Raw genomic sequence first — 27,816 nt, 5'->3', positions numbered from 1 at the left:
GGATTCCAGCTCAGCCCAGCAGCGTCTCCCAGACCTGAGCTGTCTTCACCCATATCTCTACGCCCCTTCCCCCGCAGAGAGAGTGAGACAGAGGCTGGGTCTCCTCCACATAGTGGTGACTGCTGAGATCAAATCATCTGCGGCTCTCCCCACAGGGCGGTATGAGAGACTCAAATCGGCCAGCCGGCCCAGCTCCCATCAGAAGGGCTGGTTTAACCCAGCTGAGCACTCCCACAGTTCCCTTCATGGTCACCCAGGTGGGGCGACAGAATAAGGCTGCCCAGCTGATTCCAGCGTGGCAGGCAGCACCAGCGATCCCAACACAGCCCCATTCCCTTCGCCCACCGCAGGGGGTTCTAGGACTCTGCCAAGGCAGCCTCACCACCAGCTCAGGGCCTCTGGACTCACCAGCAGGGCCTTTCCACTGTCGCCCCAAGGACCTGGGCATGCACCGGGGCAGGGATGTCACATGGGAGTCTGTCCTGGAAGCCACAGCTCTCCAGACGCTGCTCAAGGAACTGGACTGGGATTGCGTAACACCAGCACTGGGATAGACCCAAGAGGTGGTTCTGAGACTGGCCTGAAGGCCCGTCAGCAGTGAGCCGGTCTCACCCATGGGCTGGGCTCTAGTCAGTGCTGAACCCAAGGAGGACAAGGTCTCGACTGATCCCCAGCCAGAGCTCCATGACTCACACGGTCCCACCCTGCCGTCCATACCCCCTGGTGCCTTGACAGCAGGTCAGCCATGTACCAACTGCACTGGGGCCTCCAACACCCTGTTCTCCCAAAGCATTCAGGCCTCCCATGAGCCAGCCCAGCACCGAGAGCACTGGCCCAGCCTTCCCCACGCAGCCTCAATGGCACAGCCCTGCAAGCGCTGCTGGGACAGGGATGCAGAGGCAAGAGACCCTGTGGACTTGCACTTCCCATGGGCCTATGCCCCACCTCTCTGAGGAATCCTCCATATCCCTCCTAAGGGCTTTCCATTTCCCCTGCACCTCCACACCACCACCTTCCCTCCGGTCACGGAGAAAGGGACCGGCCAGCCGATGTCTCTCCTGGATCGGCCAGAGGAGATGTCTGCCTGCCTTTCAGCCTCCCAGTCCCCATGGGAATGGCTAATGATGTCTGGACCCCTCCCCCCCCCACAGCTTTCCCTATGAATCGGTTCACTCCGCCCCCACCATGGCCAAGCTGCTCTGTTGCTGGGACCTGCCCGGCCAGCGCGGCTGGGGGTAGGCAGGCGGGCGGCTCACCTGGTGTTTGGTGTGTGGCTGTGCTTTGTCTCTGTTTGGGGGCTGCACCTGGACGTCGCTGTGGATTGTGCCGATTGGAGTTGGCTGCAGATCAAGAAACCAGGAGGAAAAATCATTAAGAAAGGCGCATAATCTCTGTGCAGGCCGTGTGCGCCTTGGGCTTTCACTACATCTGGTGGGGAGAGGGCCCGGGCTGAATATGTGGAGGGCGGGATTGTGGCTTATGTTATGAGGCGAGAGATCTCACTCCTGGGGGCTGGGATGGGACTGGTTTGAGCTGGCGCCACTAGAATGAAAATGAAGCCTGGGGTCCAAGTGGCTGAGACAATGCTTGTGTTCTGGGTTGGGGGGCAGACAAGGGACTGAGCCGTGGAAAGGAACTAACAGGAGGATGGAGGGGAGCTAACCTCTCAGGAGCCAGAGGGGAACTAAGCAGCTGTAATCACACCTAATCAAGCTCTGCCTGCTGCTCCCATGTACTTCGAGCCAGAGGCAGCCATCCAGCCCCTCCCCACAAGGGGCACTCGGGGTCTTCCCCATCCCATCTCTGTTCAGCAGCACTTACTAGCGGCTTCCCAGCCCAGTCGTACTCGTAGTCGAAGACGTAGCCGCTCCGGTCGAACAGGTCTGTGAAGAGCTTGCGCAGGTAGTCGTAATCCGGCTTCTCGAAGAAATCCAGCCGCCGCACATAGCGCAGGTAGGTTGCCATCTCCTCTGCGGAGGCACAGCGGACTCAGTGTGGCCCGCAAGCTGTGCTGAGGGAGCACCCGGCCAGGGGAGGCACCACAGCGAGAGGAACGAGGCAGCAGGGAAATACTCACAGAGGCTGGAGGGTGTCAGACTGAACTGCACAAATGCAGCCCTGAGACGGCTGTAGGGAACAGCCGCAGGGAGAGATCCTACCCCACTCCGTCCTCCCACCCCACTGTGGCAGCAGACAAAGGCTGGGGGAGAAGTCCAGCAAGCCCAGCTTTCGGAGGTGGGGCAGGAGGGGGCGAGGCTGCAGTGAACGGTGTTGCAGGGGACCGAGCTGTGCAGTAACCCATAGGTGGCAGTGTAGCTTAGTAGATAGTACACCAGACTGGGACTCAGGAGACCTGGGTGCTAATCCCAGCTCTGCCACTGACCTGCTGGGTGTCCTTGGGCAAGTCCTGTCCCCCATCTGTGCCTCAGTTTTCCCTCCCAGCTTCTGGCTGTCAGGTCTATTTAATGCGGGCACGACCACCGGCCCCTCACTGCTCTCCCAACTTGAGCAGTGCTCTTACCTGGGAAGTTTTCACACAGGACTTCAACAGGAGTGGCTCTTTTGGTGTCTCCGATCTTCTGATATCGCTCCTTCAGCGTGTCAGCCTAGAACAGGGAGCATGGATGAGAGCTCGGCAGGGTACCGTGGACAAACATCACACCCGCCCGGATGGCCTGGCAGGAGCACACTGGCCAATGCCCTAAGCCAGGGTTTAGGAGCCAACTTTGGGCTTCCCGCCCCCACCATCTGGCTACCCCATTGAGCCATCGCGTTTCAGGAGAGGCGGGGAGACTGAGCAGCAGGACAGTCATGCCCAGAGCGGCAGGGATACCAGCCAGAGAGGGGGTGCATATTCCACTCTTCTGACTACCACATGGCATGCGGCAGGAGAGCCTGGCTGGCGGCAATCAGGGACTGACAGGGCCGAGCTCCCAGATACACAGCTGTGCAGACCTCGCTGGGCACAGCCAGGGACACAGCGTATGAGAGTGAGGAGGGGAACAGCAGCAACTGGCTTGTTACCAGGGCCTCTTTGGAAACCAAACCCACCAGGTAGCCCAGCAGGCTGAAGGTCCAGCCACCAGGCGGGCTGGAAAGTCACGAGCCTGAGGCCCAGCACTGCGGGGTCCGACAGTGGCCAGAGCGGGATTCGTCGGAGAAATGCTAACACAATGCACATAACAATCTGCGCTGCAATACAGCCACCTCTCAGGCACAGCCTCAGCTCCCCACTGTGGGCAAGACAATACTACAGCAGCCACCTGGCACCCGGGGAACGTGGGTACAGACAGAGCAAGTGGCTGGTCCAAGGCCACAGGGAAACAGCAACAGTGAAGGAAAAAGACCTGGAAATCCCCACCCCTCGGCCAGCACATCTCAGCCTCCGTTTCACCCCTGGGAGAGCAGCTGCCCTAAGGACTTGGACTTCGTTGGGAGGCTGGCCAACGCCAAGCACTTCTGAGCCTCCCCCACCAAGTCTCCCATGTGCCATGAGCCCCCCACACCTCCAGCAGGAATTTCCACACAGAAGGAAATTTAAAATACGAATGGTTACTTATTGCAGATTTAAGGAGCCTGGGAGCTGGGGCTGGTACCCGATTAGTGAACTCACCACTATGCTACTTGGTGACTGATGGACGGACTGAGTTTGGGAAACCTTTGGGTTCCGATCCTGCAAACACCCGTGTAAGGAGCCGACTGGCATGCATAAGTTTTGGCAGGATTGGGGCCCTGCTATCTGGGGGAGAGATGTAGATGGCCCCTCTCTGGACAGTTCTATCAAGAGCTTTTTTTGGTCTGGGCCCATTTCTGAGGGTAGGTGAAATTGACAATTACTCACATTTTCCCCATTTAAATCCATCCTACAGCACCCAGCCAGCCAGCCAGGCACCTGGGCTCAAACCAGAGCACCCACACGAACGTGTGTTGATGCCATCAGGCCCCTGTTAACTTTACTCCATCCTCACGAACTCAGGGTGGGATCCGCGCCCCCCTGCCAGCCACGCGAGAGACACACTTAGGACCTTGTGCTTGCTCAGCACCCAGCAAGGACAGCAGCCAGATGGCACTTACCTTGAGCCCTTGCCAAGGGAGGCTGCCCCGCAGGAAGTACATGAACATGTGCCCTAGCGCTTCCAGGTCATCCCTACGGCTTTGCTCTGGGCAGGGGAGAGAAACAGTAAGTGCCATGGGCAGATTCCTCAGAGGGCAGAGCCGCCCTGTGCCGCGCCCTGCCCCCGGCACCACCATCCCGTCACGCCCTGCGGCGGCTCTTTCAGTGCAAGAATCCCAGGGCAGCTCACAGGAGTGAGCGAGGCCTAGACTTGCTGAGCTGCTCAGACAAAGCAAAAAGCTGAACAAAGGGGCTTTTGAGGGCCACGTAACCCTTAGTATTGCTGAATCTGGGCTCCGGGGGGGGCCCAGGGCTGGTACAGAATGAGACCAGGCTCTGGGGAGCTCGCTCACTCCACCAGGACCAGGAGACAGGCACTAGAGGCAGCCAGACTGGGGTGCATGGCATTAGCGAGCGGGTTTCACTGGGGTGAATGAAGTGAGCGACAGCAGACTGAGCGTCTCATGGACTCTCCTGCCCTGGTCCTGGAGAGGCTGTGACGCCATGTGGACGTGCACAGAGGCACCCCCTGTCCTGCCCACGGCACCGCAGATCTGAGTGGCGGCAGGGCCCAGCAGCCAGCGGCGTGTTAGCTCACTGGTGCTCGGGTGCTAGTGCTCCTTAGCATCATGCTTGAAGCGCACTCGGCTGCAGACCTAGCTACCCTGGCCAATGACACCTCACTGTCAGAAGCAAATGCCCCCCCAGCTGCAGGCATCTCTCTCGCAGGTGCCCTTTACCCAGAGCAATACGGGGGAGACAGGAACATTCCTGGGGCAGACACCACCAAAGGCAAGACCCCGGTGGAGCAGGACAGGTTCCCCCAAAGACCTGCCTCCCCTCCAGCTGCCCCTCAGCACAAAGCCAGGAAACCATGGGGCTGGTGCAGTGCAGGAGCCACTGAATTATCCACCCCCAGTCTCACTCTCCCTTGGGCAGTGCCAGCCATAGCTGGGCACGGTACCTTTCCCGAGGTGCGTGTTGATGCTCATGTATCGCGCCGTCCCAGTCAGGCTCTTGTGCTCTCGGTAGGGGATGTGTTTTTTGGTCTCGGGGTCGATGTACTCCTTGGCCAGGCCAAAGTCAATGATGTGGATGGTGTGCTGACGCTTGCTGCCCGGCCGCCCCACCAAGAAGTTCTCCGGCTTGACATCTCTGTAGATCAGGCTTTTGGTGTGAACGTACTCCATTCGCGTGATCTGTGGGGGGAGGGGCTGGCGTCAGTGGGAAGTCGTGGGCGGGCTTGCTCTGCCAGCATGGACAATGCCCGGCCTTTTACTCCGGACCCACTGGGCCCCGTTCTGTTCTCACCCCATCTCAAGCCGAGGTAACTCCGCTAAAGCCAGCAGCCACTCTGCTTGGCTCTCAGAACAGGCCCGTTGGATCCCCATCTGCCCAGTCAGCTCCGGCTGAGGAAGGACGGTCAGGGCACTAGCCTAAGCCTGTGGGGCCTGGGATCCAATTCCCTGCTCTTCCACAGCCTTCCCAAGAGACCTTGGACGAGCGTCTGTGTGCCTCAGTTCTCCACTTAACAGCCCTGCCAAGGCCAGGAGGATAAACACACACACACTGAAGCGCTTTGGGACCCAACCATGAAAGGTGCTGCATAAGAGCTTGGCCGTATTACATTTTAAAGCCCAAGAAAGGTATTGTTTTTAGGGGTGGAGCCTTATAGACCCCAGGAAACACCTCCAGCGAACCCAGGGCCAAGCTTGCAGGTCACCAAAAGGCCACATGCTGCACCTAGTGCACCTAAACCAGAACCTGAGCTGGAGGCTGCCCCCATGGAGCAGTGCAGGCTGGGAGGTGTAGTATCCGTGGACTGTAGCTCCCCAGAAAGGGCAGGCTGGACTGGGTCTGTCAGACACATGGGTTCTGAGCCTGGATTTGCTGCAGACTCCCGCCAATACCTGGAATTTTTGAGCTACATGAATCTACCTCCAGTTCCCAGAGAAATAAAGGCCACTATCCCTGGTTTGCAGATGGGGAAACTGAGGCACAGAGAGATATGACTTGCTCACGGTCACCCAACAGGCCAGCAGTGGAACTAGGAATAAAAGCCAGGCCTCTCGAGTCACGATGCAGCGCTCTACCCACTAGGATACACTGTCTCCAATTCAACACAGGCATCCAATGAGGGAAGACTTCCCGAGATGGGGCTCCCCAGCAGGAGTTTCCAGTCAACCCACCTGTCTCCTAAGAATTCCCTCCTGCTCTTGGATCCTCCTGGATCCCCCCCCCAGTCGCTCCCCTCCCTCCAGGGCTGTTTGGTTTGGTGCGGAACATGCAGCCTGCTGATCTCCTGCCTGGAAGCCGCCTGCAAAACCCTGATTGCACCCCCAATAAGAATGTTACTCACTGGGTGCTTTTACCTCATTCTTCCTTCCCCCCCGCCTAAGCCCCCCCACAGTACGTTCTGGCTGGGCCCCTGAGGCATCTCTCCTCTGGGGGCAAACTGGTCACTGGGGATTTGACGGCAGGGCATGCCATGCTTCCCAGCTGCATTGTGGGCACCATGCTTACCAACTGGATCGCTATCATCAGGACCGTTTTGAGCGTGAAGGTCCGATCGCACAGGTCGAACAGGTCTTCCAGGCTGGGTCCCAGCAGCTCCAACACCATGGCGTTGTACTTCCCACAGGGCCCAAAGTAATACACCTGAGGAATTCCTTCTGCAAGAGCGAGTGTGGAGGAGTCAGCGCCGAGCTGCAGCAGAGATGGGAAAATCCCTTCCCTCCCAGCAGCTACACCCCGGCAAGGTGGCGTTTAAGGCCAGATGCAGGGGGCTGGAGGAATCCAGGGCGTGGACGCTGCTGGGTAACCTCTGTACCAGGGAGATGCGGCTAGTACTGGAATAGTAGCCAATGCCGGGGGTTACCGAGGCAACAAACACCTCCCCCCCTCCCCGGGCAGGACTTTAATTGGGAATCATTGGCAAGGGGGAGTTTGCCCCTCCCTTGCACCCCCACAACGACTCTGCTGCATTATTCCTGAGCAGGGTTGGGTTTTCCCCACGCTCTCACTCTGCCGGAGAGGCACAAGCTGCCCCTGTCCAGGGAGGGTGGGAAGAGGCTGGGCTCAGCTGGGGATGAGACCTGGGCCGGAATGGATGTTGGCACCCCTGGCACTCACTAGGGGCCCTCATGCCATTTTTACAAGCGGGTTAACAGGACTTGGCCCTCTGCTCCAAGGTGTCGGGGGGGGAAAGCTTGTTTCTGTGAAAAACAGCCTGACAAGGTGGAACCAGAAAGACAGCAGCCAGGCACTGAGCAATGCACCCTGTGCGTAATGACAACACCCCGACTCCTGACCCGCAGCCCCCGCTATTCCAGCCCTGAGCTCCTCCCCACAGCTCTGTGATGCCCCTCACTCCTGACCCACAGCCAATCCCTTCTACTCCAGTGCTGGAGGACTTGGGGGGAGGACAAGCTCAGTTTCTGGATCCTGTGTTGCAGGGAGATGGAAGCACGTCTGATGCACACCCGGTTCCTGAGATTTGTTTTGGGGGAAGGAGATGACCCTTCCCAATGACCCGTCTGACAATCCAACCACCATCCAGCCCTCTGGTGCTGGCCGGAAGGAGCTGGGACATGGCGAAAGGGCGTTAGCAGGATCTGAACGCCACAGGACTCCACCCATGGACCAGGAACAGAGGCTGCTGGCACTCAATGGCCACCATTCTCCTCCTGGCTGAAACACACTTTCCCACCTTCCCCTGCATCAGGAGTCCCAAGGTCAGTCCCAGCTTGGAGGGGTGACACCCCCCACCCAGCCCCATCACCTGGGGAGCAGGACACCCTGCTCTTTGGGAGGGGGGGTGCAGGGGAAGGAGGGTCCCAGATGACCCGAGGCAGCTCAGCAGCATCCCCGACACTAGCACAGAAATGAAAACAAAGGGGATCAAAGATGAGAAGCGTATGGAAAACCTGCTTCTGTCAGCCGAGCAGATGGGCCTCAGCAGCTTAGGCTGGGGATGGCAGGGCAAAGCTGCAGCGTCATGGTTACAATGAGAGCTGTGCGCACACACACCCACTCCTGTCCTTCCAGGCCAGCTGGGCCCCTCCCCAGCACTTGGCATGCACAGCTGCTCCTTACCTGCATTTCCGAGCTGTTTGTAAAACCGATATTCCAGATGCAGCTGTGGGGCTCGTGATTTTATCGGTTCCTTGAGGGAAGTGAGAGAAAGAGAGAGGAGATGAGCAAATGAGGGGGCCATGCAGGGTCTCAGGAAGGGCTGCTTGCTTCAGACACCCTGACTTCAGGCAAGGCAAATGGCTGGGGTACATTTTACAGCACACCCAAACGTTCATTACAGAGCAGAGAAGGGGTCTGGTCTATGGGAAGTTGGCATGAAATGGAGACCAACCCTCAGGGGTGGACATCTGATCCATTGGGCAATTTTCTTAATTTACAGGAAATGAAATGAAACCAAAAAATGACACAGGGGAGAGAACGTAGGTCCCTGCATGAGGGAGAACGGACATGGCAGGAAATCATCCCATCGAGGGACCAGCATCACCACAAAGCAGAAAGCCTCAGTTACGCGAAAGCCAGGGTGGTGCAAAGGGGCCATGGTATAATGGAGACTCCAGGCCAGAGATGATGATCTCTCTCCTCCAACTTTGTTTCTGCTCAGTCACTTTTTGGGCAGGGAGGGAGGAGAAAGGCTGGAGAATCTGTACCTTGGCAATCCCACTCACTTCTGGCACCATGGGTCAAGAGGCAGAGTAACCAAGCAGGAAACCTGCCCCTGGGACCCTCCTTCCGACAGAATCTCTTTTAGCACCAGGAACCTCAGGGATGCTGTATTCTGTCCAGCCTTTCATTTAAGACCTCTCTGGGATACATCTGGCTCACGCTGGGCATGCGACTGGTCTGTGGCAAACTGCGCCGTACGGTCGCTTCCTTCCCAAAGGAAGGGCTGAGTGGCAAGTCCACATGGCTGCTTGAAGCCAGTGTGTTCGGTGCCCAAATGGTTTTATTGCAATGCACTCTCCAAAGTGGGGGCCGGGCACATGGGGATTTGCCACCGGACAGCTCGGGCACATGGGGTGAGAGAGTTCCTAAAACCCTCGGGGTCGACTGGAACTTTGGGGAGTTTCACCAGCAGTTGCCCCGGGAGGAGAGCTAGGTCAATGCCCCATGCTTTAGCCATCCCTCCGGGAACCCTGGAAGTGCCACGCAGAGAGAGCACAGCCAATTACACTGGACAAGGGGGAAGGCTCAGATTAGGATGCAGCGAGAGCAATGTCTGTGCAGCTAGGACTGCACTCGTTCAGTGGCTCAGGACTGCACTGGCTAGGACTGCACTGGCTCAGAGCCTCACACAGGAGCAGTTCCATGAGCTCTACAAACTGGTGGGGTTTTCATCCCCCGCCCCAGTCTCCCACTCGCTCACAAACCTGAGCTACAAAGGGACACTTGAGTTACTGCTGCTGAGTGGAAGGCTCTGCCATGCCATGTTTCTCTACCCGTCTCGGCACATCTATCCCATGATACCAGTTCTGGGGTATGTGGACTTGGGCCCATTCCCCCAACCCTTCCTGGCCGGCACTCCAGATACAGGCTGGCACCAGCCCCAACAGTGGAGTGCTGCTCCAAGCAGAGAAATGCAGCTTCCACAGGTGAGTTTGTTAGACACCTTGTGATGGGAGGGGACTACAGGAAGGGAGACAGCAACAGGCTGCCTGCTCCCTCTGCTGCTAGGCCAATGCAAGGGGAGGCTGAGCAGGAGGTGGCCTTGTCCCCTGGGCATGGCAAGAAATGCAGTGCTGGTGAAAGGTGCTGATGGGAACCTAGCAGAGGATACTGAAGCTCTCTGGGTGCATCTCATCCTGACCTTTCACTCTTGGTCTCTCTGCTGAGACTCCCCGTTGGTACCAGTTGTAGAGATGGCTAATGTATGGTGGACAGACAGACAGACACTTTTTTAGCAAAGTTCTGGAGTTGCCATAATCAAGCTGATCCCGACTCAGAGCCACATGTTTCTCATGCCCAAACCTCACGGCTTGGTAACGCATTAATTGCTTTGCATGCACTAGGTTCTCAACCACCACCTAACGCATCTTACATAGCCTCTATGTAATAACTGGCTCAGCTAGAGCTGTTTTAACTGATTAGTCAAAGGCCAGGCTCTGAAACACTAGCTAACCTGGACAGCACAGTGAGAAGGAAGGAAAAGAAACTTACCAATTTTATAGCTACGTATTCATTCGTGTAGAGATTCTTTCCTGCAGAAAGAGATGAGAGAAATAACATTGCGAGTGAGTGAAACTTACAAACCCCCATGTGTCAAACACAGGAGGCTGGGAACAAGCCAAATTCTCTAGCAAGCTCTTATTTTTAAAAGCAACCCCAGCGGGTCAGGTGGTTGGCAGAGCAAGTGAACGGGGAGATCTTTGTTCCCTCGGCCTGTAACAAGGAACTGTCTCTGTACAGTTAGTGACGGGGCATGCTGCAGTTCTTTATCCCTAAGGCAGCACACACTGATTCACTTGCTATTTGGAAGCTACTTGTTCTGGTGACCAGTACGGTGCTGGGAACTGAGAGGGCCCCATGTCCAATGTTCTCTCAGGATGGAAGCAGTGCATGCTGGGACCTGTAGTCTTCCCAGGCCACATCTCTCCAACAAGTACGTGAAGGTACTTTCAATCTATTGCATTTCATAGAAGTTGGCACAGTCCTCAGAAAGTTATCAAGGTGCCCTGCGCTGCTGACAGAGTCTGGGCATGGCCGTTAGCTCACTGGGAACTAGCAACGCATGACTGCAAACATCCGCAGCAGGGAGGGAGGGGGGTTTCCTGCTCCTCCAGCAGCAGAGGGTCTTGTACAATAGTAGATGAGCCTTGGCCTGACCTCATCTCCTTCGTCTCAAAATGGGACACAAGCCCCAGAGCCAGGACACCGCCAACAGCAGCCCAAGATGAGAACGGAGCAGGGCATCTTCCTTAAAGCACATCTGCTGCTCTGTGTTTGTACAGCACCTGGCACAAAAGAGGCCCTCAGGCACTGCTATAATTACCACATTACTACTACTAATAAACCATCACTTCTCTGGAGCCCCGGGGCCCAGTGGGAGAATGGCTACCTGCCACGGTAATTGAGCTCCTCTGGGGAGACAGCCTGCACAGACCCACGCTGCAGGTGCACCCACACACAAGCTTGGAGCCCCATGGGGCTACCCCCTGGCTTCATTTCCACCCCAGGATACTCCGAGGGGCATGGGAACGAAGGGACTGCTAGACTCTGCAGAACTCCAGCTCGCTGCCTGCGGCAGTCAGCAGAAAACAAGCAGCAGTTGGGATGTCCGCCCTTATATAGGCCCAGGGCAAGGTTCCCCAAGAGACAGCACAACAGCCTCCCTCATGGCCAAGCCATTGGGGATGGAACCGGGCACCTCCAGAACTGAACGCAGGAGTCTCTGCAGCTGCAGCTAAAAAGCTGGACTCCATAGCTGGTGCTGTAACAGGCCGTACCCTCATGTACTGGGGACAATAGACAGAGCAGTGGGTCTCACAAGTTTACATGCAGCCCCTACGAGGCAGATCCCTGCAGGTAATCACCTCAGAGAGCATAAGGGAGCTTCTCTGAACACCCAGTCCCTTTATTTAGCTCAAGGCTCCAGTTACACCAGAGGATTAGTTTTTGCTCGATGTTACGCTAAGGATGGCCAGTGCTGCCCTCAGGGATCTGTCTAGTCCCATCACACTGGGGTCTTTTCCTGGTTTGTAACATCTGACAGCAAACAACTTTCACTGAGCCACAGCCTCCCCCTCCAACTCCCCTGCCTCAAAGGAACAACACCCTAGGGAGGGAGCAGTTCTTCTGCTGCTGCCTCTAGGACTGAGCTGGATTTGATTGCAAATCTCAGGGAACAGTAAGAGCATGACCCTAGTCTCCCCACATAGATACAGGGCCCTTACAGGGCCCCGAGATGGTGCCCAATGGTAGATAAAAGCACAAAATGGATTTAGTTACAATTCCAACATGAGCAACTAAGTGGCTAGAGCACAGGATTCCTGGGCTCCATTCTAGCCTGACCCATTTTGTGTCACCTCAGGCAAGTCACTTTTCCTACTTTGTGCCTCAGTTTCCCCATCCATACAAAGGGGTAACAATTTTTCACTCTCAAAGAGCTCTTTTCATCCATAGATCTCAAGTAATAATGTTTTCAACCCGCAGAGGGTGAAGGAAGGGTGAATCAGCGATGGGTTGCAATGTACTCCGAGATGAAAAGCTAAGATATGGGAAACTTGCCTGCCGGCCTACTGCTGGGGAAGGGGATGCTGCATAGCTGGGGCTGATAGTGGAACCTTCACCATCAACAGGGCTTGGAAATTCATTTATTTGAAAGGCGGCAGATTCTCAGTCCAAGTTCTAGATTCACTACGGTTCTGATGGCGAAATTTCCTTTGTTTTTCCTGAATGGGGGTCAGGGATGTTCATACACATCACTCCCAAGCCCTGGCACCGATCTGGTTTATAACAACTGTAGTGCGGCATAATGCTCATGTGTGACCAGCCTAGCAGGCTCTGCCAGCTTCCAGGCTGCTCAAAAGGGAGTTCTCACATTGCCCTGGCTTGGGACAGTTCAGAGTCACACTGCCCCCGAAGGAGGCAGAACTCCTCATCTTCTGCTAGATTCCCTCCCACGGTGCAGCACTGTTATCTACATCACTCAGTTATCTGTAACAGCTGGGTGCCCTCTATCTCAGCCCAACCCATGCCCCATGCTCCCCATCTGTGGCACGCATGAAGCATGGATGACAGACCCGTGCATGACCTTGACCTCCCCAGGCGTCTCCTGACTAGTAACCATCAGAGCAAGAGGGGAGCTGTCATTAAACAATGTCTTTATTGAGCGAGAGAAGGGACAGATGAGAACACACAGAAGCACTGACCCTTGCGCTGCCCACGGCCACAGGGAGTAGCAATATTCACACATGATTAGCCGCAGCCAAGGGTTTCCCAAGTGACTAGTGATTTTGGCAAAAAGAACAGGAGGACTTGTAGCACCTTAGAGACTCACAAATTTATCCGAGCATAAGCTTTCGTCAGCTACAGCTCACTTCATCGGATGCATGCAGTGGAAAATACAGTGGGGAGATTTATATACACAGAGAACATGAAACAATGGTATTACCATACACACTGTAACAAGAGTGATCAGGTAAGGTGAGCTATTACCAGCAGGAGAGAAAAACAAAAAACAAAACAAAACACCTTTTGTAGTGATAATCAAGGTGAGCCATTTACAGCAGTTGACAAGAATGTCTGAGGAACAGTAGGGGAGAAAATAAACATGGGGAAAATAGTTTTACTTTGTGTAAGGACACATCCACTCCCAGTCTTTATTCAAACCTAATTTAATGGTGTCCAGTTTGCAAATTACTTCCAATTCAGCAGTCTTTCATTGGAGTCTGTTTTGAAGGTTTTTCTGGAAGAATTGTGACTTTTAGGTCTATAAATCGAGTGACCAGAGAGACTGAAGTGTTCTCCGACTGGTTTTTGAATGTTATAATTCTTGACGTCTGATTTGTGTCCATTTATTCTTTTACATATAGAGACCGTCCGGTTTGGCCAATGTACATGGCAGAGGGGCATTGCTGGCACATGATAGCATATATCACATTGGTAGATGTGCAGGTGAACGAGCCTCTGATAGTGTGGCTGATGTGATTAGGCCCTGTGATGGTGTCCCCTGAATAGATATGTGGACACAGCTGGCAACAGGCTTTGTTGCAAGGATAGGTTCCTGGGTTAGTTTTTGTTGTGTGGTTGCTGGTGAGTATTTGCTTCAGGTCGGGAGGCTGTCTGTAAGCAAGGACTGGCCTGTCTCCCAAGATCTGAGAGAGTGATGGGTCGTCCTTCAGGATAGGCTTTAGATCCTTGATGATGCATTGGAGAGGTTTTAGTTGGGGGCTGAAGGTGATGGCTAGTGGCGTTCTGTTGTTTTTTTTGTTGGGCCTGTCCTGTAGTAGGTAACTTCTGGGTACTCTGGCTCTGTCAATCTGTTTCTTCACTTCAGCAGGTGGGTACTGTAGTTGTCAGAACGCTTAACAGCAATCTTGTAGGTGTTTGTCTCTGTCTGAGGGGTTGGAGCAAATGCGGTTATATCGTAGAGCTTGGTGGTAGACAATGGATCATGTGGTGTGGTCTTGATGGAAGCTGGAGACATGTAGGCAAGTATAGTGGTCAGTAGGTTTCTGGTGTAGGTGGTGTTTATGTGACCATCGCTTATTAGCACCGTAGTGTCCAGGAAGTGGATCTCTTGTGGGGACTGGTCCAGGCTGAGGTTGATGGTGGGATTTTAGGTGTCCAGCCAGAAAAGCCTGAAAGGGGCCTGATTCCTAGAGAGGGCACTCAGCATTTTTTGGAAGACAGGCACCTTTAAGGTGTCTCCAGTAGGCTCCCAAAATTGCCTGTCGCTTTGGAAAATCGTGCCCAGTGTCCTCAGTTTATAGTTGCCTCTTGCTAGTCACAGCCTCCCTGGCATTGGGCTGGAAGTCCGGGCCCTCTCCACCTCCTGTCTCACAGAGCTGAGCTCAGCGCCTGCAGATGTCAGCCATGAGAGGCCAGGGCTGCCTCTAGTCTCCTCCCCTCTGGGGACATCAAAGAGTTTTTTTAAAATCCGGTTAACTGATTGCTAATTAACACAAGTCACCCACCCCCTCAGCAGGACCCTGGCCACTCCACAACCGCTTGTTCTGGGCTCCCACACACCGGATGAGCAGGTACAAATGTGAGAGAAGTAACTTGAGTTACCAGGTAAATTCGTTAACTCCAGTTAAAAAGCCACTAGCATAAACAACCCCTTTGTCTGCTAGTGGGCATGGGCAACATTCAGATTCCAAGGCCTCAAGGGATCATCTAATCTGACCTCCTGCATGTTGCGAGCCAGAGATCCACTCCCTATAATATCTGCACCAAGTCCATACTTTCTGGCTGAGCTAGAGCATCTCTCTTACAAGATATCCAGTCTTTAAATCCAGACCTCAGAGTAGCAGCCGTGTTAGTCTGTATTCGCAAAAAGAAAAGGAGTACCGGTGGCACCTTAGAGACTAACAAATTTATTAGAGCATAAGCTTTCGTGAGCTACAGCTTCCGATGAAGTGAGCTGTAGCTCACGAAAGCTTATGCTCTAATAAATTTGTTAGTCTCTAAGGTGCCACCGGTACTCCTTTTCTTTTTGTAAATCCAGACCGCAAGTGATGTAGAATGCCCCACAGCACACAGTAAATTGGTCTAACGGTTAATTACTCTCACTGTTAAAAAATTGTGCCTTATTTTAGGTAAGTCACGAAGATTCTACATGGAGTGTCAGAAACAGACTCATCAACCCAATACCGAAATATGAACCTCTCCCCTTCGAAAGCCAGTGACTCTAGCAACGCTGGTACTTAATTTTTATAGCGCCTTTTAATTGATATGCATATGTATACAGTATGGTGTCCATACACTGCGAGAGCGCTCGCTTGCTGCTAGGGAGATGGTCCGAGACAGCGAACACAAGACGCAATGTTCCCTGACAGCATTTTCTTTCTAACTCTGTCCCCCTATTGCCATTAGAGCTCACAGGCTGGAACTTTTGAAGAAGCTGGCCTGCTTTCTTTTGCAACGAAAAAGAGAAACAGCAGAAGGCAACTCCAGGCTGAGAGCACAGTATCTCCTGGTGCTTGGCCGGCAGATGACCAGGTAGGAGGTAGGGGAAAATGCCTTGTCCCTCTCCACCTGTTTAAAGGAGGAAGGGCCACAGTGGAAACAGAAGCAGTGAGATTACCTAAAATCTCTGTGTTGGGAGAGAATTAGAGTCATGTTAAAGCTGTATTTATTTTTTGCATGAGCAGGAAATGCGAATCATCATCATTCAGCTCAGCAGGACCGTTGGAGTGTGCATGTCACACACCTGCAGTCTAGGGAAAGGAAAACCTAGGGATTATTATTACAGCCTAAAGCATCTTTGACTTTAAAAGCCAAAAACAAACTTTTTGCACAAGGCTATCACCCTTCCCTCTGCCCCTTAATGCTCTGCACAACCTCTCTGGTAGAAGGCATGGATTTGTGAGCCAGTCTGAAAAGGTTCTCCTCAGCATGGTACTTGATGTGCACAGCTGAGGAAGAGCAGGCTGCTGTTCATAGAGCCATGAACTGGAGCTGGACAGGGGAACCATCCTTCAGAATATAAATTACAGGAGACTTATTTAAGCCTTCCATGGGACTCAAGGAAATTTCAGCCAAAGCTGGGTGCCTCAAGTTTGGCACCTCAATAAGTGGCCTGAATATCAAAGATGCAGCACATTGCCAACACCCAGGGGCTTTTAAAGGAAGCTGCACCATAATACAGGGTTTATATTACCACAGCCAGTGCCAAGCAGGCATACACCTTAGAAATGTGTTAAAGGATTCAATATGGTATCACCCCTGAGCCTGGTTAGGCAGAGAATTCAGTTGGGTCTGTTTCCAAAAAGATCTAAACTCCCATTTCACCCATCTCCTTCCAGAACAAATATTTAGCTCTCTGAATGTATTGGAGCTAATTGTTTCCATTTGCCTTTAAGAGGCAGACAACTGAACAAGAAGTACTTGTGGCACCTTAGAGACTAACAAATGTATTTGAGCATAAGCTTTCCTGAGCTACAGCTCACTTCATTGGATGCATTCGGTGGAAAATACAGTGGGGAGATTTATATACACACACAGAGAACATGAAACAATGGGTTTTATCATACACATTGTAAGGAGAGTGATCACTTAAGATGAGCTATTACCAGCAGGAAGGAGGGGGGAAGGAGGAAAACCTTTTGTGGTGATAATCAAGGTGGGCCATTTACAGCAGTTAACAAGAACATCTGAGGAACAGTAGGGGGTGGGGTGGGGGGAGAAATAACATGGGGAAATAGTTTTACTTTATGTAATGACCCATCCACTCCCAGTCTCTGTTCAAGCATAAGTTAATTGTATCCAGTTTGCAAATTAATTCCAATTCAGCAGTCTCTCGTTGGAGTCTGTTTTTGAAGGTTTTTTGTTGAAGGATAGCCACTCTCAGGTCTGTAATCGAGAGACCGGAGAGATTGAAGTGTTCTCCGACTGGTTTTTGAATGTTATAATTCTTGACGTCTGATTTGTGTCCATTTATTCTTTTACATAGAGACTGTCCAGTTTGACCAATGTACATGGCAGAGGGGCATTGCTGGCACATGATAGCATATATCACATTAGTAGATGCGCAGGTGAACGAGCCTCTGATAGCGTGGCTGATGTGATTAGGCCCTATGATGGTGTCCCCTGAATAGATATGTGGACAGAGTTGGCAACTGGCTTTGTTGCAAGGATAGGTTCCTGGGTTAGTGGTTCTGTTGTGTGGTTGCTGGTGAGTATTTGCTTCAGGTTGGGGGGCTGTCTGTAAGCAAGGACTGGCCTGTTCCTCAGACGTTCTTGTTAACTGCTGGAAATGGCCCACCTTGATTATTATCACCACAAAAGGTTTTCCTCCTTCCCCCCTCCTTCCTGCTGGTAATAGCTCATCTTAAGTGATCACTCTCCTTACAGTGTGTATGATAAAACCCATTGTTTCATATTCTCTCTCTCTCTCTCTCTCTGTGTGTGTAAATCTCCCCATTGTATTTTCCACCAAATGCATCCGATGAAGTGAGCTGTAACTCACGAAAGCTTATGCTCAAATAAATTTGTTAGTCTCTAAGGTGCCACAAGTACTCCTTTTCTTTTTTGCGAATACAGACTAACACGGCTGCTACTCTGAGACAACTGAACAGAAAGCCATGAGATTCAGGCACAGCTAAGCAGTGTGGGCATCAGATGTTACGTGCACAGGTCTCATTTCTGACTTGTTGTGATTGAACTACTCAGACACAGCTCTTGTTGCCCACCAGAAGCAGCAATAACCCTCTCCTTGTGACAGCTGCTGTGAAACTGTGTCCCCAGTAGAATGACGAGGAGAGGAATGCATGAGAGATACGAGCAGAATTGCTCCTACCGGGTATAATTTTCCATGAGGTGTTGGCTGGCCTTCGAGGAGCCGAACCCTGCCCTATGACAGAGCAATGCTGCATTTCAAACCACTCCACCTCCACCACAGTAATAGTAGGAAGGATGGTTTAATGGAGAGAGAGCTGGGCCTCAGGATATCTGGGCTCAATTTCCAGCTCAGCCACAGACTCCCTGCACGATCTTGGGCAGGATACACCACCCATGCTATGCCTCAGCTGTCAATCTGTAAAGCGAGAATAATACTTCTCCTTACAGGAATGTGGAGAGTGATGCTGAACTGCTCAGATATTATGGTGAGGGCTAGATAAGGATCAGTTATCTATTCTAGACAGATGACATGAGACAGTACAGGAAGATGTGTGCACCAGCTACAGAATGGGAGCCAGGACTCTTAAGTTCTAGTCTTAACTTTCACCCACACAATTTTCACCAACACCAATTTTACAGCTGGGGGGGAAAAAAAAACCTGTCAAGGGGCCAAATGCTTGAGCAGTGCTCCGAGGAGAGCGCGCACGCGCTCTGTAATGACCAATGCATGGATAGAAGGCACTAAAGCAAGGCAAAGGATTATGGGTATCAGCATTTGGAAGGGCTCCTCAGTGTGCATGAATTCTCTCATGAGCTGGCACTTGCCCCACAACTCTTCGGAGAAACTCAGTGGTTCTGCATAAGGTGAGAGCCCCTGGCCCAGTGAACATGTAGGCTGGATAGGAGGGGCCTTTGTGCAATCCTAAAATGCTTGATCTCTTCAAACTCTCCCCCCTCACCCCCCAGCTCTAAGCTCCTTTACAATGGCTGCCGTCTCTGACACACAGTACATGGAAACAGTCCAGTAAACAGAGGAACATAGGGAGGATTAACACGCCCAGGGAGCTTCTCTTTCATTCAGCATAACCTCAGCATTTTGCAGATGCCACAAAGGGGGGGGGGGGGGGGGAAGGGAGGGCAGAGAAGTAGAAAGTAAAAGGGGAGCCAGTGGCAGAAGCTTCTCTCCCCTTACTCCCTGGGTCAGGTGCTGGAACTAGGGGTGTGGCCACACCCTCTGGATTGAAGTGGCTTCCATAATATACAGGGTTTACAGTTTGGTTCAATGGCTCTCAGTACCCCCACTATACAAATTATTCCTGCACCACTGCCCTGGGTTGGACTGTGGGAATCCTTAAGTGCTATCAGGGGCAAGGTGGGGCTGGCCTCCCACCCCATCCTAGGATCGACTCTGGCTGAGCCAACACTGAGGCTTGCAGCAGCTACAAAAGGTTCTGTAATGTAACAGTTCTTGAGTGCTCCATGGTATCATTCATACAACCATAGAATATTAGGGTTGGAAGAGACCTCAGGAGGTCATCTAGTCCAACCCCCTGCTCAAAGCAGGGCCAACACAAACTAAATCATCCCAGCCAGGCCTTTGTCAAGCAGGGCCTTAAAAACCTCCAAGGATGGAGATTTCGCCACCCTCCTAGTGAAATAGTGTTTCCTAATATCCAACCTAGACCTCCCCCACTGCAACTTGAGGCCATTGCTTCTTGCTCTGTCAGGACCACCATAACTGCTGGACATGTAAAGTGGGGGCATCACCTTGACACTGAAGGGCAAGTTAAGTGGTAGTGGCAGGAACTGCCTTGGTCCTCAAGGCTCACTGCCATTTATGGGGGGTTACAGTCCCATTCAAAGGAGCTTTTCTCTCACCCGATGCTGCGTGACAGGCCCACAGAAAACAGACCATCCCAGGGATCAGTGAACCTGGCCATCAACACCAGGCTCTCACACAACAGGTCTTGGCCTCTGTTTTAGTTCTCCCAGTCCCAGGGGTTACCTGTAGTGAACAAAGGCCCCCTGAACCTGCTTAGAACCAATGCAAACTACTGTCTCCAGCATGCTGGATCACTCCACCCACCCCTGAAATGCAGCCATCTCTAGTGTGGAACACAGCAGATTTTTAACAGCTATGTGAAAAATTGAGGACAGAAAGTGAAGGATCCACTTGCCACTGCAAAGAGAATGGAGATACGGACAAAATCACCAACCCTGGACTTTTGCTGGATGATAGGGACTACAGCCTAGACCTTCAAAGGCCTAGAAATCAATGAGAGTTAGGTGCCGAAACACCTCTGAAGATTGAGGCCTAACATGCTCCCTCTTCCACAAAGGCTCATTGTGAACAGGACCCCTGTGCTAACCTCTCCTCTGCTAGACTGGGGCATTTGGGCAGTACTAGCTCAGCCCGGACACCACTACTGCCTGGTTTTCCCCAGGCAATTTTCCATCCCACTACTGCCCAAGCCGAAGGCTGCTGCAGCTTTGAGATCTCAGCTGAAGGGAGAAGCCCCAGTATGTGACTAATGATATTCAATACAAACTCCCCTCAGACTTTCCAGGTTTGAACAAATGCCACGAAAAGTCTCTTGCAGCTCAGCACTAAGCCCGTGGAGCACTCAACCCTTCAGCAACCCCACGAGCACTTGGAGACAACAGCTCACGTGATGGGGATCACTATCCTCAACCTGCATATACTGACTTCAGGTCACATCTTGCAGTTCAGCTGCTGCCGCCCTAGCTGCCTCAAGTCAGTACAACCAGCTGATGGTCAAAACCAGGGGTCTCAAAGTCCCGGCCCACGGGCCATTTGCGGCACGAGAACCTCCCCACTGCGGCCCACAGAGGAGAGATACATGCACACATGCTGCCGACAATGTCTGCTGCAGGGGCCGCCCCCCACAGCTCCCATTGGCTGAGGGAGAGGGACAGATACCATCACTAGTCGCCAGGCAGAGTCAGCCACAGAGACCACGTCACTTTTCCCCCACAATTAATATAAACAAGTCAAAATGCCGAACGCAGCTGTCTGATGCACATCTTGCTGCAATCCTGAAGGTTTCAACTGCTCAGTCACTGAGGCCAAACATCCACAAACCGATAGAACTGAAGCGTTGCCAGGTGTCTGGCAAACAACAAAAAACTCTCTGGCAGGCGAAGAATTGTATGAGAAGTTGCATGACAGTTTTATTGTTTCTAAGAAATTCAAAATAAAAAATATAATAAACGTTCTCTTTTCTGAAGACCATCTTCAGTGACATTATTGGCCCACTGGGAGGATTTAAGGACTGGAACTGGCCCTAAGGTAAACTGAGTTTGAGACCCCGGGCCAAAACAATACAATTATGTCCTCCTGGGGAGGGGGAGACCTGAGGTGGCCAATGCAAGGGGATTTGCTCCCTGCTTACACAAGACTGCAGAGGGAGGAGAGTGTATGACATATCTTGAAGGACACCCGATGGGGATGACAGGACCAGAACTCAGGATAAGTGCCAGCAATATAACTGATGCAGCACAGCATCCAGCACATGCAGGCAAATGCCCTGCTGGTGGGGTAGGGGCGTTGGAGGGAATGTAACTGTTCTAAATGAGAACAAGTTAGTGTGGATGGATAGGGATGCAAGTGGGAGATGTACCATCACTGCCCCCTGCTGGCTGAGTCAGTCAATTGCCCAGTCTGTATCAGCCCCCTCGATAAGAGTGTTATAATACACCAATAGACAGCACCACCCCTCAGCCAGGTGCTACGCTGGTGCACAGAGTTACGCGGCACGTCCTTACACTTCTGATCCTGGGACTGAATCATGTAATCCACATGCAGGTCTGGAAAGGGCAGGTAAATTGTACCATAACCCAGCCAATCAGGACTAGTTCTGTGCCTCCAACAAAACAGCTAGAGAGGGATGGAAGCATGGGGAAGGGTTTGATCATTATTAACTGTTGATCTAGCCCCCCAGAGTGTGCTAGGTGCTTAAAGACAGAGCCCTGTCCTATGGCGCTTGAAGTCTAAAGAAGAAGAGTGGGAGGGCTGGGACTCAGGCCTCCTAGGGTCTCTCTCCCCAGAGACTGCATCCACAATGTGGGAACCCTTCCTTGAGCTGTCTGCTGGAAGGGAGTTAGCAAACCACCAGAACCATTTTCCAGGGTGATTCTATTTTCCCTCCCCTCCTCTTCATGTTTCACAAAGAGAGAACTTTAATATTGTAACAGTCCACAGGCAACCATAGGGGGAACCACCTATCTGCTAGTGACATGTCAGGAAGCGCCAGAGAATCTGCATGGAGTGAATGTGGTTTTTAGAAAAAAAAAAAAAACCTGGAGATGAAAGCTGCTGAAAAACAAAAATATTTTGGTTTGTGGCACTGGCTGATGCAAGGTGTTGCTTGTGCTGTACAGAAGCAAGACACTTGAAGGAAATGTCTACAGTGGGAGGAAGGTTATGCAGGGATAGGACTACACCACAGAGGCATAACTAGGTACAAGAGCATTTAAACCCTCCCTGTTTGTAACAATATCACTGGTAAAAGCTAGGGTGTGTATTTCTCTGAACTCCTTAAATAATTTTCCCACCTGCCCCTCTCCCTTCCAAAATGAGCTTGGAAAGTGCTGTTTTGACAGCAGACTTCCTCTGACCTTTTATCACACATGCTGCAAGCATGAGGAGAGAAATGGGGGTCTTGAAGCTAAGTCAGTGGCCTGGGGACAAGGGCACAATTCCCAGCTCTGCCACAGACCCCCTGAGAGACCCTCTGTGCCAGTTTCCCATCCCATCCCTTGCCTGTTTAGGCTCCCTGGGGCAGCGACTGTCTCTCATTATGCATACAGACAGAACAGAGCAAGATAGCCCTGATCTCAGGCGGTGCCTCTAGGTATACTAAAAAATTACACTTCCTCTTTCCTCACCCCACTGGTTGCATGAAAGAAACCAGCATAGCAGTGTGTAAAGGCAGGCACAGGTATATGGATTTGCAATGAATTTGAAGAGGACAATTTAAAATTGGCCCCAAATGTAAATAATCCACAACGGCTCCTCCAGACCAACAGAAAATGGTTTCCATAATTAAAAAAATAAATACAGATCCCAATGAAAACAGCTTTCTTAAAACAACTCCCTCCCCTGCAGTGTCTGAAACCCAATCAACACCAAGAACCTGAACATGAAACTGGTTTTCATTGCTTTTCAAGACAGTTAAGTCCAAAGCAGACTACAAAGAGTTACAAAGGGATCTCACAAAACTGGGTGACTGGGAAACAAAATGGAAGATGAAATTCAATATTGATAAAAGCTAAATAATGCATATTGGCAAACAAACCCAACTATCCATACAAACCGATGGGGTCTAAATTAAGTGTTATCACTCAAGAAAGATCTTGGAGTCACTGTGGACGGTTCTGAAAACATTCACTCAGTGTGCAGCGGCAGTCAAAAAAAAGCTAAATGTTAGGAACCATTAGGAAAGGAATAGATAATAGGCAGAAAATATCATAATGCCACTCTATAAATCCATGGCACACCCTCACCATGAATACTGCATGCAGTTCTGGTCACCCCATCTCAAAAAAAAAAAAAAAAAAAGATACTCGAATTAGAAAAGATACAGAAAAGGGCAACACAAATGATTAGGGGTATGGAACAGCTTCCATCTGAGCAGAGATTAAAAAGACTGGCACTGTTCAGCTTGGAAAAGAGACAACTAAGGGGGATATGACAGAGGTTTATAAAACAATGAATGGTGTGGAGAAAGTAAATAAGGAAGTGTTATTTATTCTTTTCACATAACACAAGAACCAGGGGTCACCCAATTAAATTAATAGACAGCAGTCTCCCAGCTCTCATCCTTAACTTGTGGCAACCAGAGAAAGCAGATGGCTGCACACTTGACAACCTCTCTGCAGAGTACGCTGCTGGGCCAGAGCCCAGTGCCAGGGCTGCTTTGGAAGAGGTGGCACATGGCCCATTGGCCACCCCTGCTCAGAACAGCTTCCTCCTTCAGATTTCAGAAGGCAGCAGCATTGGTCTCTGCCATGGAAGCGGCCTGGTCAAGGCACCAGGTGGATTGTAGCACTGGGCCTTGGTAACTAGCTGGAAGGGAGTAAGCAGTGGGGAATGTAGGGTGTTCCTGCAGTTCCCACCATACTCTCCAGCTGCAGCTGCTGCATTTTGAAACATGCCTAAGGGCAGGAGGTGGCCTCAAGTTTCCAGCAAAGCAATTAAACTGGTGGGATGGGGGAGGAGCTGGGGTAGTGATGTGGGTGGGGTGCGCAGGGAGGGGGAAGGCCACTGCTGCTAGCTGGCCTGGATGAGCAGGCAAGTCACCATGGTTGGATCTTATCCAAGAGGAAAGGGCACAACCTCCTAGGCAGCCAAAGGATATCAGTGCTGGACACCTGGGAGCAACAAGACCTGGAGACTGTTTAACCCAGGGACAGTATGAGTGCGGACATCCTCTGGAGACTAGATAGTTGTGTCTCCTGTCAGTTCCTCAGATGACCTCTGCTTTTCTACCAGCCTCGCTCACATGCAGTTTGAGGTGGTTGCTCTCCACCCAAGCCCTGGTGTCCCTCCAACACGAGGCCAGCAGAGTGACATCACTGTGGGCGGGCTGAGAAAGGAGACTGGAAGCACATTGGTGGCACTGCAGCAACTTCTTAGTCAGTCTCATAAACCCGGCTCTCCGGAAGGACTGTTCATTTTCCTGCTGTCCTGGTTTCAACGTTTACATGGTTATAAGCCAGTGAAGAAGTTCTGTCTGTATAGCCTGAAAGTTCTTTGGGGCTCTCTCAGTATGTGTCTCAGTATGTGTACAACACGAAGCAAAAAAAGGGACCTGATCTCAACTGGGGCCTTGAAGTGTTACTGTAACATACCTAGACCAGTGGTTTTCCAACTCTAGGTCCACAGACTGTTTAAGATTTCCAAAGGGGTTCACACTTCCATTCAAAATGTTTTAGGGTCCACAGATGAAAAAAGGTTGAAAACCTCTGCCCTAGACAATAAGACATTGGGAGCCAGAAACTCCTGTTGTCTGACTTTCATTCCCCTTCTGGCTTTCAGCATATCCCTTAAGCTAACATTTTCAGAAGTGGCTTCTGATTTTCAGCACCTCTCCCAAATGGGGCAATCAAGATCTAAGGCGCCTCTCTCCCCAAATAAAAAGTAGCACCCGCTTTTAAAAGTCAGGTGGTAAAGCTGGTCAATGTTACAAACAAAAAGTTGTGTGTGGAAAATTTTCTTTTGAGATGGACAATTTTCCTATGTTTTTTCCTCCCCCCAAACTGAAACTGTTTTCAAAACACACAAGATAATTTAATTTTGGTCATGAAAAGTTTCTACAACGTTTTCAAAAGCAGCAAGTTTCCCTTCAAACTGGAAACATGTCCAAAAATCTGTTTTTTAAAATCCAAAACTAATTTTTGATTTTGCAACCAGTTCTGCTTTGGGTGCTTCATTTCCCCCAGGACAAATCTTACAAACTCTGCTACCAAGGACTGCTGCGAGGATTAGTGTGTGCACAAAGAGCACTAGATATTCTCATTTACATTTGACACCGACTACATTAGTCTCTGTCCTAGGTCCTTCACCACGGCTGAATCAAAGATGTTTGCCATTATCTGCTGGCTTCTCCCGCCTTGTCCCCCCAAACCTTCCCCAAAAAGGATGGCATTATTTGATCTCTCTCTGGGCAGGCAGCGTTTTTTCCAGTCATTTGGTTCCTTCACACATGCTCCACCATGCACATGGATCAAGGCTTGCATTTTTGATGAATGACTACTTTTATTTGGCTCTTGAAAGCCTTCTTAAGCCTTGAAATAAGTTAACGGCATATCTGAGAAGGAAGTAAATTGGATTTTAGGAGCAAGCAGACCAAATTCTACTGGGACACTCCCCATCCAGCCCAATGGCCCGTTTTATCATGCCATTTTACAGACAAGCATTAACATATTACAAGGATGCATGGGCCTCCTAGAATAACTGCATGCAGGGACTTTAATGTCAATGGCAAGTAGAAATCCACCCAACAAGCACCAACCTCTGCAGAATCCCAAATTCCAGTGGAAGAAGAAAAGTTCCTTTTCTAGCCCTCATGGTTTTGAGCATAACCATGCACCTAGGAACCAATGCAGTGCCGTCTTCCTAAGTCTGCAAGCAGCCTGCTCCTGGGCCTCTACTGCTGATCAGACCTTGCCAACCTGCAGCAAAGTGAATGCAGACCAGGGCTTTACCCATTTCTACTACTGCTATTCAGAGCCTCCTAAGCAGCTGTGAAACTGACAAATCTGGTCAATTTCTTTCTGCTGCAGCTTGAGAAGTCTCTGATGGGCAGCAGATGCAGGAATTGAAGCTATTTACTGGGGAAGTGATCCTAAAGAAAGAGAGGCTGGGGAAGAGGCCCAATAGAATCATAGAATATCAGGGTTGGAAGGGACCTCAGGAGATCATCTAGTCCAACCCCCTGCTCAAAGCAGGACCAATCCCCAATTTTTGCCCCAGATCCCTAAACGGCCCCCTCGAGGATTGAACTCACAACCCTGAGTTTAGCAGGCCAATACTCAAACCACTAAGCTATCCCTACCCCCATAAGCAAAGACACTCACACTGGAGCAGCCAGAGGGTTGAGAGAAAGCAGACTGGAGACCCCTCCTCAATTGAAACAGACTGCAGGAGTGGAACAGTCGCAGAGCCAGTCCCATACAAACCAACCCCAGGCCTCTTGGCAATCATTTGGCTGGGAGGTGGGTAGAAGAGAAATCCAAGAGAGACAGTTCTTTTCACGCCCAGCAGGCAGAGGTGGTTTGTGGGTTGGAGCGGGAGGCTTCCCATTTATCACGCATATACTGGCTGAAGGCTGACACATCAGCAAGTCCCGAAATCACTACCTGGCAGGGAAGTACATTTTACTGCAGGAATTTGTACCAGCCAAGTAATGTTCCAGGTGGAGCATATCAAGACAGAAGGAGTTGGCAGGATTTCTCCACAGCTGGGGATCTTCAACAGTCAGATTTCTCACTTCATCTCAGCCACTGATTGTATTCAGTGCAGCAGCTGCAGGGCTGGGGCAGCTCCCTGCCCTGGGGCTGTCTCACTCCATGCACTGCGAGCAGCAGGTGAGGGAATGCAGGGTTTGGCCATGACCCTTCCAGTTCCCTCATGACACTGTAAGGTGCTGCATGCAGCCTGCCACAGCTAGTCTGATTTTGGGAAGAGGGATCTGAGCTGCTCCCCAAGATTCAGGGAGACAGACTTCCCACTTCCCCGAAGGCAGGAACCACTTGGCTTGGTTTTAAACACAGCCTTTTCCCAAGCTTTGCAATTAAGCTGCGATCACATCAGGGAGTTTGGGAGCACGCTGGTTTGCCAGGCACCACCACATCTGTCGTGCTAGGCAGAGTCAGCGTGTTGAACGCAGGGAGGTGGGCATGCTCTGCCCCTCCCTCCAGTCATACTGCCTCATAGGCTGCAGAACTTCAGACACCATCCCGCTTGCTGCTTCTTCCCACAGGCAGATGGTGTGAAGTGAAGCCCACAACTAGCTTTAGGCTCAGTCTGAAGAGATACAGGTTGGGGCAACAGGTGCCACTGGAATCCCTGAGACTGCCAGCTCTCTCTTGGGAATGAGCTACATCAGTTCTCCCTCCAACGCAGTTAATTTTCCAAATATTCTCCACCTGGCCCAAAATCTTTGCCTAGCAAATACTTGTTCAACACACTGAAGTCCAATTCACATTCCTAGAGGACCTGTAACGCAACACCAGACTGCAAAGGGCCTTTCACAGTTGCAGGACACCAGTGCAGCGTGCGCCAAGCCAAGAGTCACAGCTTGGCAAAAACCTGCTGGTGAGGTTTTTTTTTTTTTTGGTTTTTTTGACAAGCAATGGCCCTC

At 51.5% G+C, this 27,816-nt stretch overlaps 1 protein-coding gene across 3 annotated transcripts in view; it reads right to left on the bottom strand.

Annotated features, from left to right (window-relative positions):
* Positions 1 to 27,816, bottom strand: part of CSNK1G2 (casein kinase 1 gamma 2) — an 87,336-nt gene that overhangs the window by 7,954 nt on the left and 51,566 nt on the right. For all 3 annotated transcript variants that reach the window (XM_038383708.2, XM_043502525.1, XM_043502524.1), the window contains 8 exons: positions 10,304 to 10,344; positions 8,210 to 8,279; positions 6,638 to 6,786; positions 5,079 to 5,313; positions 4,075 to 4,160; positions 2,522 to 2,606; positions 1,822 to 1,970; positions 1,257 to 1,340 (listed from right to left, as the gene is read on the bottom strand). In XM_038383708.2, coding sequence (XP_038239636.1) covers positions 1,257 to 1,340; positions 1,822 to 1,970; positions 2,522 to 2,606; positions 4,075 to 4,160; positions 5,079 to 5,313; positions 6,638 to 6,786; positions 8,210 to 8,279; positions 10,304 to 10,344 — 899 coding nt within the window. The remainder of the gene's footprint in view (positions 1 to 1,256; positions 1,341 to 1,821; positions 1,971 to 2,521; positions 2,607 to 4,074; positions 4,161 to 5,078; positions 5,314 to 6,637; positions 6,787 to 8,209; positions 8,280 to 10,303; positions 10,345 to 27,816) is intronic.

This window comes from Dermochelys coriacea, chromosome 25 (assembly GCF_009764565.3).
Source record: "Dermochelys coriacea isolate rDerCor1 chromosome 25, rDerCor1.pri.v4, whole genome shotgun sequence".
Classification (NCBI taxonomy): Eukaryota; Metazoa; Chordata; order Testudines; family Dermochelyidae; genus Dermochelys; species Dermochelys coriacea.
This window is presented reverse-complemented; position numbering and strand designations above follow the sequence as displayed.